At 44.5% G+C, this 12,919-nt stretch overlaps 1 protein-coding gene across 5 annotated transcripts in view; it reads left to right on the top strand.

The window, feature by feature from the left end:
• The window catches only part of SMARCA2 (SWI/SNF related, matrix associated, actin dependent regulator of chromatin, subfamily a, member 2), a 679,721-nt gene that overhangs the window by 174,622 nt on the left and 492,180 nt on the right, over positions 1-12,919 (top strand). For all 5 annotated transcript variants that reach the window (XM_030193821.1, XM_030193826.1, XM_030193822.1 and 2 more), the window contains exons 8-9: positions 1,653-1,826; positions 5,774-5,947. In XM_030193821.1, coding sequence (XP_030049681.1) covers positions 1,653-1,826; positions 5,774-5,947 — 348 coding nt within the window. The remainder of the gene's footprint in view (positions 1-1,652; positions 1,827-5,773; positions 5,948-12,919) is intronic.

The following is a 12,919-nucleotide window of genomic DNA, read 5'->3' as shown; positions in this document are numbered from 1 at the left end:
AGGCTGCGACGTGATCTTAAGTCCACATATTCACATCATACTACTGCCTTGAGCAGGATACATGACGCGACAGTCGGTTTGGGTAGATAGTGTTGCAGAATCTGTTTGGGGTCTAGAATTCAACTCCACCCTCCTAGGCCCATTTTATTCTGTTCCAGGCTGCACTCTCATTCAGATTGTATATAGTTTCAGATTAATCTGTGTTGTGTTCTCGCCGTTGCGAGGCCCAATTTATCAATGTTTGTTGTTTTTGGTGAGCCTGGATGTTAGAGATTCCTCATTTGTGAGAAATATAAGCCTGCTTGTTTTTGGAGAAACAAAGATACTTACCTGTAGCAGGTATTCTCCGAGGACAGCAGGCTTTATATTCTCACAATTCCTCCCTCCTCTCCATTCAGTTGTCTCCTTCGTTATTTTAACTTTATTTTTTGCTATAGTATTAAACTGAGGAGACCTTGTGCACGTCTCTCGCTCCACAAAGCTCTCATTTAGCTGTGGTAAATGCTGGATTGAGCCTCGCCCACTTGTGATAATATAAATCCTGCTGTCCTCTAAGAATTCCTGCTACAGGTAAGTATCTTCGCTTTACTTGTGCCTGTATAACTTCTGGGTATGCTCTGACTCTGCCCCTAGATTGACCTAGCTAGCGCTGCACAAATTGTGCCAGGGCAGTCAGAGGTGATATCAGTGGCACTGACTCGGTTTAGTACTGATGAATATTGCTTAGCATGATTTAAGTGGGCAGTAGCCTCCCCTGCCTGCTTAAACTGTGTTGACTATCGACTCCTATTTTTTTTTCTTAAATATTTTCTTCTTCTCAGCCTGGGGGAAGGGAAAAGTACATTTCAGGTGGCTATGTTATAACCCCCCCCCCCCCCCCCCCCCCCATAATGTTAAGAGTCATGACAACCTTTGCACATTAGAGACTGATATTTGCAAGGCTCTGATGTGAACCTTAGTCCACAACATCTGGAAAAAAAAAAAGAAATGCTAACAATTCCTACTTATATGGTTGATCATCCTGCTTGTTGACAGAGAGAGTTGCTTATCTGTAAGATGTGTCTCTGTAGACATTAGGACAACCAGTCACACTTCAGTGGAGTTGTATATAACAACTGAAGAGGCTCACACATGCTTAGTAAAGCCTCTCCTAGAGCAGGGGTTCACATCCCAGTCCTCGAGACAGACAGATTTTCAAGATATCCACAATGAAATATGCATGAGATAAATTTGCACATATTGCCTCTATTGTATACAAATCTATATCATGCATGTTTATTGTGGGTGGCCTGAAAACATGGCTGAATGGGTCTGAGGACAGGCTTGATAACTCCTGTCCTAGAGAGCTTTTCTAAGCAAATGCTATCAGATATCATTCAGTTCTGTGACCGATTTATTCTTTTTTTTTTTTTTTTTTAATTTCTATTCTACACAATTTAAAACTCTTGATGAATTACAGACGGCACTTTTCACAGCTAAGATCTCAGTTAAATAGCCTCTGAACTAGTGACAGATCCTAATGGGGAGAAGATTCACCTTATGTCATTTATTTCCATTTTCAACCCATCTTTCTCAAAATACATCTCAGGGGAAAGGTTGACATATTTTGAATTTATAGTAACTGTCGAGGTCATTCTTTTTGCATTTGTTAGCTAAGACAAGAAGTGGTGGCCTGCATGCGACGTGACACAACCTTGGAAACTGCGCTGAACTCTAAAGCTTACAAACGCAGCAAGCGTCAGACCCTTCGTGAGGCCCGCATGACGGAAAAATTGGAAAAGCAGCAAAAGATTGAGCAGGAAAGGAAGCGAAGGCAGAAGCACCAGGTAATTTAACTTGTTTGTTTTTGTTTCTTTAAAATGTATCATCTTATTTGCCATCTATGTGGGTGATGATTTATCTATATAAATCTTCCGTCTGAAAATTGCCCCCCATAAATGCAGCTAACAGTGTAGTGTGTTCATTTTCTCCCAACACACATACTTTTTAGCTACATTGAGAGGAAGCATTCCCAATGGTGTGAGTCCAAATATAGATTGTATTTTCAAATTTGCTTGCATACAGTCCCAGCAAACGTCTACCTGCAAGATACACAAATTCTAATGTTTGCGGGTGTGTTGTACTTCTGACAAATTTTAAAACAAATCTGTTTGTGTGCTTTCAATTCAAAATTGAGGCAAAATCTGAGGGTTATAAAAATCTACAGGTTTTGTCCCAATGTGAGCAGTTTGAAAATTACCTCCTGACTCAGACAAAATAGATACAGAACAATCACCCTGCCATCACATTTGTAAGCCTGTGAGAGTATTTGATATTGTAAATCTAACTAGCTGCTATTGGAATCTCTTGTTTGCATAGCTGTACAGGAATAATTTGAATGATCTCTTTTTTTATATGACATTCTATTGTAAAAAGCATCTCTTTTTTTTTTTTTTTTTTTTTTTTTTAACCCTTAAATTTTGTGTTACACAAATAGTTAAATATAGTGGTGTGCACTACCAAAAAAAAAGTTTGGCTCTTTATTTTAAGCAAAACTTTTTTTTCAGTTTGCGTTTTCTCTCTCTCTCTCTTTTTCTCATGTTTTTTGCACATATTGTATTCAAGAGCTTCTTTTTACACATTCAAATTGATTTTATATAGTTTTTTTTTTTTATTTTAAGTGTTTTTATTTATTTAAATTGGAACAACACAAAAATACTGTCAACATCTTTTAAACAGTATCTCAAGATCCTAGACAAAGATCTCCTCCCCCCCATAGCTCCCCCAACCTAAACAATTCCCCTACCCTTCCCCTGACTCCTACTGTCCACCCCCCCGTGGTAATCCTCCATCAATATCTATTCTTTTTGCAGGTATATGCCTACAGAAATGATTTGTATGCACAAAATAATTTTTTGGCACCCAAGCGAACTAAAATGGAGTGGAGAAGTATCTAAGGTTAGAGCGGTGGAATGAGAACCAGGGAAGCCTTGTTCAAATCCCACTATGGCAGCTTGTGATCTTAGGCAAATAACTCTTCTTTGCCTTAGGTGTAAATGTGGGGCTCCTTTTACAAAACTGCGCTACCGATTAACTGTGTGTTGAATGTGAAGAAGTCCATTATATTCCCATGGGCTTCTTTGCATTCAGCGTGCCACTAATCAGCAATGCAGCTTTGTAAAAGGAACCCATAGATTGAAAGCCCTCTTGGGATAGGGGGACTGCTAGGTATACCTGAATGGAACTCACCTTGAGCTACTACTGAAAAGTCATGAGCTAAAATCCAAATGAATAACATGCCAACAAATGCACACCCCTATTGAAAAATAATAATGGTTTCTTCTGCAGTAGACATGCTTTATAGTTCATGACCTTATTAAGATCTAGGCTTTCTGGTGCTTTGAAATTGTAGTAATGCTTGAATATCAAAATAATTACTTAAGGTAGTTTGAAGTTGCCATAATTGTATACTTTAACTACAATGGAAAGTTTCTTTGCATTGTAAATGAAAATCTTGATCATTAGGAATGTGCATGGGGAAATATTTTTGGTTCGTATTCAGAATTTTTGGGCTTCTTTCAATTTGTTACACATTCAAGTTAAAAATTTAATGTGCAGAAATTTACATGCGTTAAATTATAAGTTAACATGCTTGAAATTGATTTTCCATGCACTAAGGAGGCAATTCTATAACTAGGTGCCTCCATTTAGGTGCACCTGTTCTATAATGGCATCTGTGCACCACAGTGCTTTTATAAAGTCTGAATTGGTGTGCCTAGATCTCGCCATGACCATTTAAGCCAGGTCAATGACAGCCGTAAAAGAGTATGCCTAAGTTCACCATGTAAAATGCATAACTTACAGTATTCTATAACTTAAACATGTAAGTTGGGGACACACCCGTAGCCCACCCATTCTCTGCCTGCATATACACCTCCTTGCAGTTACACGCAATAGAACTTGCGTGAATTTATAGAATGACGCCTAGGGTGCTTCACGTAACTGCCTATTTTGGTTCCTTTGCACTTAAGTGGTGCGAAATTACAGAATTGACTTTTTATATCTTTATGGTGTACTAATGAATGCACGTCCTAAATGATTATCTGAAGCTTTCATCATCTCATACTTTATTCTTCTGACATCAAAGCTGAAATTTCTACAAATTTCTAGAATTAGTATTTTGAAGTTAAAATGAAACTAATTAACTTGCTCTGAAATCATGTGAAAGGCAACGGTAGTATATTGGTGTGTGCACATAAAAGTATTTTCTGTTTTCATTATGTTATGTAGATACGGGTTTTGTCTAAGACAGCATTTCCTAGACTGTGCTGCGGCACCCGAGGGTACTGCAACGAACTTGCAGAGGTGCCACGTCATATTTTCTTCACCTCCCTCCTGCAGACCTGCCAAGTCTCCCGCATTCAGCAAGAGACTCCCACTTAGGCGGGTCATCTCCTGTACTCTCATCAAAGCAGAAAATTCTCCTGCTGAGACACACTGTCACCCCTGCACTGCTGCTTCTCCCAATGAGTGGCGGTGGCAAAACAACAGCAAGCAAGCATGGAGCCGCAGCCTTCAGGCATGAACTGTCTGCTCTGCTGGTCCTCTGCCCCCCTCTGACGTCAGCTTCCCATTCTGGGTCAGAAGACCGGCAGAGCCAACAATACGTACCTGAAAAGGCTGTGGCACCGCACTTGCTATTTGTCTTTTTGCTGGGGCCGCTGCTGCTCATCGGGAGAAGCAGTAATGGCCAGGAAACGGACGATACTGGGTGGAAGAGGAAGGTGGGCATGAGAGGCAGGAGAAGGTGAATGGAGAGAGGGAAGGAAAAATGATAGAAGAGCGGGGAAGCTGGATAGAAGAAGGGTAGAGAGAGAGAGATAAATAGAAAGATGGGGACAGAAAGCGGGGACCACGCTGGATAGAAAAGGGCTGGAGAGAGAGAAGATGTTGGGTAGAAGGATGGGGAGAAAGGGGAAGACCATGGCTGGAAGGATGGAGAGAAAAAGAGGGCAGAAACTGGATAGAAAGGGGAGAGAAGGTGGACAAAAGCTGGATGGAAGGGGGAGAGAAGGTGGACAGAAGCTGAATGGAAAGGAGATGGAAGGTGGACAGAAGCTTGACAGAAAGGCGAGAGAAGGTGGGCAGAAGCCGGATGGAGGAGGGAGAGAAGGTGAGGCCGAAGCTGGACGGATGATAGGACTGAACACCATCGGTATGGGGAGAAGGGACTTGAGAGGAAATGTGTAGCCTAGGAGCAGCATGAACCGATAAAGTTTGGGAGCCACTTGTCTAAATTGTCCACTCCTTTATGGACTGCTTAAGGTGGCTGCCTAGATTGTGGAACTGCTCTAATCTGACAAAAATTAGATTTTATTTGCTTTTTTTTTTTCTTCCTTTAGCAGCAGGAACAAAGGGAAAAGGGAGTAGAGTGCTCTTTTCTTCTAGACTTTCACTTCAGTTGAATATTTCTCCTGCCTCGCATACTATCATTCTAAAAAGATCAGTCAATGCATGTTAGAGCTTTATTCATTTCTACGTAGTATTACCCCACCTTTAAAAGCCTTTCTTCACAGTACGTCACCTATCACATTATCCATTAAGAAAATGATTCTATTCTATCCAAATTATGCACTTACTGCAGAAATGGATGAATGATGATGGTTTATTTAGATATGTCTGGCATGTTCAGTATGCAAAAATCATAATTATTTGTTTGTCCTAATAGGCTACTGTCATAAATGCTGTTTGAAAATCACTTTTAGAAATCTGATGGTGACTTATAATTTTTTAGGAATATCTCAATAGCATCTTGCAGCATGCTAAAGACTTCAAGGAATACCATCGCTCTGTTACTGGGAAAATTCAGAAACTTTCCAAAGCCGTGGCCACCTGGCATGCCAACACCGAACGTGAGCAGAAAAAAGAAACTGAGCGAATTGAAAAGGAAAGAATGAGAAGACTGATGGTAAGAGCATCTGGTGAATAGTAGATTTATCCAGTTGTTTTCTTCAATTATTGTACAAGAACAATATGCTATTATTTCTATACTATTGAAAACAAATTTTACTATGCCCAGCTATGTGCAGCTGATTATTTAGAATATTTTAATTTGCATTTTGAAGTCCAGCCAGTGTAGCTATTCTGTGATTACATCATAGCAAGTCATGTAGATTCACTTGTCCAATAGAATATGTGTCAATATATTTTTATGGCTATGCTATTACACATAAACTGTGAAAGGTAAAGACCATCAGAGGTGAGCTTCCTTTGTTTCTATGGGAATCAATTCACGATTGAACCAGGATTTCATCACCTTATATATTATTGGGAGGGGGGATTATGTGCAAACATAAATTCAGGTTTTGTCTCTGTTGGCACATACCCCCCCATATTATGTAAGATAAGTAATTGTTGAGCATGAATGACAAATTTAAAAGAAGTAGTATCATAAAATGAGTTGTAAAAAAATGAGCTTAAACGTACATATAAGTACTTAATGTAAAGATTTATACTGATTGATTATGATATATAAGGTAATGAAATCCTGGTTCAATCGTGAATTGATTCCCATAGAAACAAAAGAAGCTTACCTCTGATAGTCTTTACCTTTCATATAGATAGTATATGTGATGTGACAGTGGGCAGTTTGTGTAATAGCATTGCTTTATGAAGCCTGCAATTTGAAGTTGTTTATAGCAGCCAACTGAGTACTTGATAAGAGGGGAATATATTTTTATAGCCTTCAGGATTTTCTTTGTCAGGCTATTTCTGATGTGAACTCAGAGATTTTATCATGGATGGGATTGTAAGTAGGTTAAGTTTTTCTAAACTGTGTTTTGAGTACTTGATTTGAAGGACTTGCAGAGTGCATGTTTGATCAGAGAACTGGAGAATGAAACCTACACTTAGGGGTCTTTTTACTAAATGGCGGTAAAATTTGCATGTACTGCAGCTTTTTGTAGGACTTTACCTTACGGTATCTGCAAATTTAATGTGATAACCATTGAGGGCATTCCCAGCATTTACAGGTGCTGTGTAAAATTTGCAGATAGGATGGGGCTCTTTGCTTGCAGTTAGTGTGGAAGCTCTTAGCACTTTCTATTTAAAAGGTGGTTCCACACTACCTGTAAAAATGTTGACTATTGTGTATTCTCCGAGGACAAGCAGGCTGCTTGTTCTCACATGTGGGTCAACATTCGCGTCGGCCCAGGAATTGACATTTTCCAAGCAAAATATAAAAAAAGTTTTGCCAGAGTCTTCTGGCGCACGTACGCGGACCGATTTCCCGCCCGTCGCGTGAACGCGTTCCTCAGTTTTCTTTTCTCCACGTTGAGGTGTGGTAGAGTGTTTTCTTCCTCTCAGGCCCGGGAAAGAGTCTTTGTTCGTTTCGTGGCTTTTTGTCATATTTTCTTTTCTTTTTTTCACAATTCTACAGTTAAAAAAACAAAACAAAAAACACTTCCCGTAGTTTCTTTATTTTTGCACTTTTAAAGTTTCCTTTGTTTTCGATGCGGTCGGGTTGTTCCCTTCTATTTGTGGCTTTTTTTTCTTCTAACAGGCACAATTGCGTCTTTTAATTTCGCCAAAGCCGCTTTTCCTTCCATGTCATCGAAGACACCCAGTGGCTTCAAACATTGTACTCTGTGCAACTGGACCATCTCAGGTACCGATACCCACGCCTGGTGTATCCAGTGCCTTGGGCCCGACCATAACCCAGCCGCTTGTAGTCTGTATCTTTGTATGAAGAAACGGACCCAAGCGTCTCGAGCAGCCCACCGAGAAAAGCTTTTTGGGGCTCGGTCCAGTCCTTCGACATCGACTTCGAGGGAAGCATCGACTCCAGGAGCAGAGGTAATGGCTGCTGAAAGACCTATTCGCGCTGGGAGCAGTGAGGCATCGAGTGGGTCTCCACCTGATTCAAGGCCTCCTGTTATGCAGGCCCCCAGGGACTGACCTTCGTCGGACCCGGCCCCGAGGAGGCGTGAGGATTCCACGTCCTCCTCGGTACTGAGGAGTCTCGATGACGGGCGTCGAGCGAAGGGGAAGAAGCACCGTCATCGTTCTCCTTCGACACACGGTGCTGGGAGCTGCAGGGTGTCGAGGGAATTGACACCCGAGAAGCATCGGCGCCGAGAGAAACGCTGTCCCTCTATTCAGGGTGTGCCGATTTGTCGGTCTTCTGGCAGCCTGGTACCTGCTCCCGAGCTTCGACAGATTCTGCCACTGGCTCCTTTACCAACCCAGCAGCCTTGTCCGACGGCGCCTCTCAATGAGCGCATCAGGGCCCTGCATCCAGAGCTTCTGGATGGATTGCTGTGCCAGTCTGCTTCGGTGTCTGGGGTGCTTTCGGCTTCCATACCATCTGCTGCAGTGGTATTTGGCTCTTTGCCTGTGGTGAGGTCCCCAACCTTGGTGCCGCCTGCAGCATCGGTATTGGCTGCCACCCAGGTCGACTCCCCTTCGATGTTGGTGGAGGAAATTTCACCGGAGTCCAGGTGGGTGTTGACTTCTTGGCACCGCCATCGAGGATGTCGCTCCTCGGTGTTGAGGCAGGCTTAGTTTCAGACTGCTCTGAGGGATGTCTTGTCCGATACTGAAGATGAGTGTTCGTGGGAGGAAGAGGAGGATCCCAGGTACTTTTCTTCTGATGAGTCCTATAGGATTCTCTCTGAACCTTCCCCTCCACTAGAAAGGAGACTTTCTCCACTGGAGAGAGTATATCCTTTACCTCCTTTGTCCGGGAAATGGCTGCGGCTATTCCCTTCCCCATGAAGGTTGAGGTTGAGCCCAGGGCTGAGATGCTTGAGGTCCTGGATTATCCTTCTCCGCCTAGAGAGGCTGCAACGGCTGCTTTGCATAATGTACTGAAGGAAGTTCTTATGCAAAACTGATCGTTCCCTCTGTCTAATCCCGTGATCCCGAAAAAGTCTGAATTCCAATATCGGATCCATGGGGAACCTGGATTGATGAAGTCTCAGCTACCTCACAATTCCATGGTGGTGGACTCCGCTCTCAAAAGAGCCAAGAGTACTAGGGACTATGCCTCGGCGCCCCCAGGCAGAGAATCTAGAACCTTGGACTCTTTTGAGAGGAAGGCATATCAGGCCACTATGCGCGCTGCCAAAATCCAGACATACCAGCTCTTATCAGCATCCACTTTCGGAACTCGGTGAGGCAACTGTCTAGCTTGGTTGATGCACTCCCTCCGGAGCAGGCAGAGCCTTTTCGCCAGGTGGTCAGGCAGCAGAAGGCGTGTCGAAAATTCCTGGCCAGAGGCACGTTAGACACTTTTGATGTAGCATCCAGGATCGCTGCCCAAGGTATAGTGATGCGCAGACTCTCATGGCTGCGTGTCCCTGACCTGGATCATTCGGTCCAGCAGCGGATGGTGGATGTTCCTTGCTGGCGGGATAACCTTTTTGGTGAGAAAGTAGAGGATCTAGTTGACCAGCTTAAGAAGCACAATGATGCTATGGATTCTCTCTCCCACTGGGCGTCTTCTGCTACTAGCTCCTCATCTAGGAGGTTTTTTGGAGGGAAGAGGAGTGCTCCCTATTCCTATTCTAGTCGTAGGTACATTCCTGCTTCTCTGCAGCCTACCCAATCTCAGTCCCAACGCGCGCCTAAGACCACTGCAGCTCCCCAGCAAAAGCAAGGGACGAGCTTTTGACTGGCTCCAGTTCAGCATAGCCTCAGTAAATGTGTACATACCGGATGACTTGCCGGTTGGAGAGGTTAATGTTTTATCACCACAGGTGGCCTCACCTCCGATCGGTGGGTTCTTCAAATTGTCCGGTTAGGATACACCCTCAATCTGGAATCCAAGCCTCAAAATTGCCAACCAGGAGCTCAGTCCTACAGCCCCCAGCACAAGCAGGTACTTGCAGAGGAACTCTCCGCGCTTCTACAGGCCCAAGCGGGCGAACCCGTTCCACCAGGGGAAGAAGGGCTGGGATTCTATTCCATGTACTTCCTTGTGCAAAAGAAAACAGGGGGGATGCGTCCCATCCTAGACCTAAGGGCCCTGAGCAAATTTCTTGTCTGAGAAAAGTTCAGGATGGTTTCCCTAGGCATCCTTCTTCCCATGATTCAGGAAGACGATTGGCTGTGCTCTCTGGACTTAAAGGATGCTTACACACACATCTCGATACTTCCAGCTTACAGGAAATATCTTCAATTTCGCCTGGGAACACAACACTTCAGTACCGTGTACTGCCTTATGGCCTGGCGTCTGTGCCCAGAGTGTTTACCAAATGTCTATCTGTAGTTGCAGCGTCGCTACGCAGACTGACAGTGTATGTGTTTCCTTATCTCGACGATTGGCTGGTGAAGAGCACCGCGAAGGAAGGTGCTCTGGAGTCCATGCGAATGACTATTCGGGTGCTAGGGTTACTGGGGTTCGTCATAAATTACTCCAAGGCCCATCTCACCCCAGTCCAAAAATTGGAATTCATTGGAGCTCTGTTGAACACAAAGGCAGCTCTTCCCGAGGCAAGGGCGGACAACCTCCTGTCCCTGGTGTCCATGGTTCGAGCATCTCAGAAGGTCACAGCTTGGCAGATGTTGAGACTTTTGGGGCATATGGCCTCCACAGTTCATGGCACACCCATGGCACATCTACATATGAGATGAGCTCAATGGACCCTAGCTTCCCAGTGGTTTCAATCTGCGGGGGATCTAGAGGATGTAATCCAACTGTCTACCGGCTTTCGGAATTATCTTCAGTGGTGGAAGATTCGATCCAATTTGACCATGGGACAAGCCATTCCAAGTTCTTCAGCCATGAAAATTGCTGACGATGGATGCATCTCTCCTGGGGTGGGGAGCTCATGTAGATAGGCTACACGCTCAGGGAGCCTGGTCATTTCAGGAAAGGTTTGCAGATCAACCTCCTGGATTTAAGAGCGATCTGAAACGCTCTAAAGGCTTTCAGAGATCGGCTGTCCAACCAAGTAATCTTAATTCAAACAGACAATCAGGTTGCCATGTTTTACACCAACAAGCAGGGGGGCACCGGATCTCGTCCTCTGTGTCAGGAAGCTGTCCAGATGTGGCTTTCGGCTCACCGTCACGGCATGTTTCTCCAAGCCACTTATCTGGCAGGCATAAACAACAGTCTGGCCGACAGGTTGAACAGGATTATGCAACCTCACGAGTGGTCACTGAACATAGGCGTAGTTCGCAAGATCTTCCGAGCGTGGGGCACCCCCTCGGTGGATCGTTTTGCCACTCCGATCAATCACAAGGTCCCTCAGTTCTGTTCCAGACTTCAGGCCCACGACAGACCAACGTCAGATGCCTTTCTCCTGCATTGGGGGACAGCCCTTCTGCATGCGTATCATCCCATACCTCTAGTAGGGAAGACTTTGCTGAAACTCAAGCAAGACTCCAGAACCATGATCCTGATTGCACCCTTCTGGCTGCATCAGATTTGGTTCCCTCTTCTTCTGGAGTTGTCCTCCGTAGAACCGTGGAGATTGGAATGTTTTCTAACCCTCATCACTCAGAATGGGGGGGGTCGCTTCTATATCCCAACCTCCAGTCTCTGGCTCTCAAGGCCTGGATGTTGAGAGCTTAGAATTCGCCTCCTTGGGTCTTTCAGAGGGTGTCTCCCGAGTCTTGCATGCTTCCAGAAAAGATTCCACGAAGAAGTGTTATTCTTTCAAATGGAGGAGATTTGCCATCTGGTGTGACAGCAAGGCCCTAGATCCTCTTTCTTGTCCTACACGGACCCTGCTTGAATACTTTCTACACTTATTAGAGTCTGGCCTCAAAACCAATTCAGTAAGGGTTCATCTTAGTGCTGTTAGTGCCTATCATTGCTGTGTAGAGGGTAAGCCTATCTCTGGACAGCCTTTAGTTGTTCGCTTCATGAGAGTTTTGCTTTTGTCAAAGCCCCCTGTCAAACCTCCACCAGTGTCATGGGATCTCAGCGTCGTTCTCACTCAGCTGATGAAAGCTCCTTTTGAACCACTAAATTCCTGCCATCTGGAGTACTTGACCTTGGAAGGTCATTTTCTTAGTGGCTGTTACTTCAGCTCGTGGGGTCATTGAGCTTCAGGCCTTAGTAGTACATGCACCTTTTATCAAATTTCATCACAACAGAGTAGTCCTCTGCATGCACCCTAAGTTCCTGCCAAAGGTGGTGTCGGCGTTCCTTCTGAACCAGTCAATTGTGTTGCCAACATTCTTTCCCCGTCCTCATACCCGCCCTGGTGAAAGCAGTTTGCACACCTTGAATTGCAAGAGAGCATTGGCCTTTTACTTGGAGCGGACAAAGTCCTTTGGACAATCCGCCCAGTTGTTTGTTTCTTTTGATCCTAACAGGAGGGGAGTCGCTGTCGGAAAATGCACATTCTCCAATTGGCTAGCGGATTGCATTTCCTTCACTTACGCCCAAGCTGGGCTGACTCTGGAGGGCCATGTCACGGCGCACAATGTTAGAGCGATGGCGGCGTCAGTGGCTCACTTAAAGTTAGCCTCCATTGAGGAGATTTGCAAGGCTGCAACGGTGTCATCTCACTACTGCCTTCAGCAGGATACCTGACGCGACAGTCGGTTTGGGCAGTTGGTGCTGCAGAATCTGTTCGTGGTTTAGAATCCAGCTCCTCCCCCCTAGACCCATTTTTGTTCTGTTCCAGGCTGCACTCTCAGTTAGTTGTTTATGGTTTCAGGTCAATCTATGTTATGTCATCGCTGTTGCGAGGCCCAATTGACCAATGTTCATTGTTTTGAGTGAGCCTGGTTGCTAGGGATATATCGTACATGTGAGAACAAGCAGCCTGCTTGTCCTCTGAGAAAGCGAAGATACATACCTGTAGCAGGTATTCTCCGAGGACAGCAGGCTGTTTGTTCTCACAAACCCGCCGACCTCCTCTTTGGAGTTGATTTGTTTCTCTTTATGCTCTTGATTTAACAGAGGAACATGTTCGCGTGA

The sequence above is a fragment of the Microcaecilia unicolor genome, chromosome 2 (assembly GCF_901765095.1).
Source record: "Microcaecilia unicolor chromosome 2, aMicUni1.1, whole genome shotgun sequence".
Lineage (NCBI taxonomy): Eukaryota > Metazoa > Chordata > Amphibia > Gymnophiona > Siphonopidae > Microcaecilia > Microcaecilia unicolor.
The sequence above is the reverse complement of the archived record's forward strand: the minus strand, read 5'-3'. Positions and strand labels throughout refer to the sequence as shown.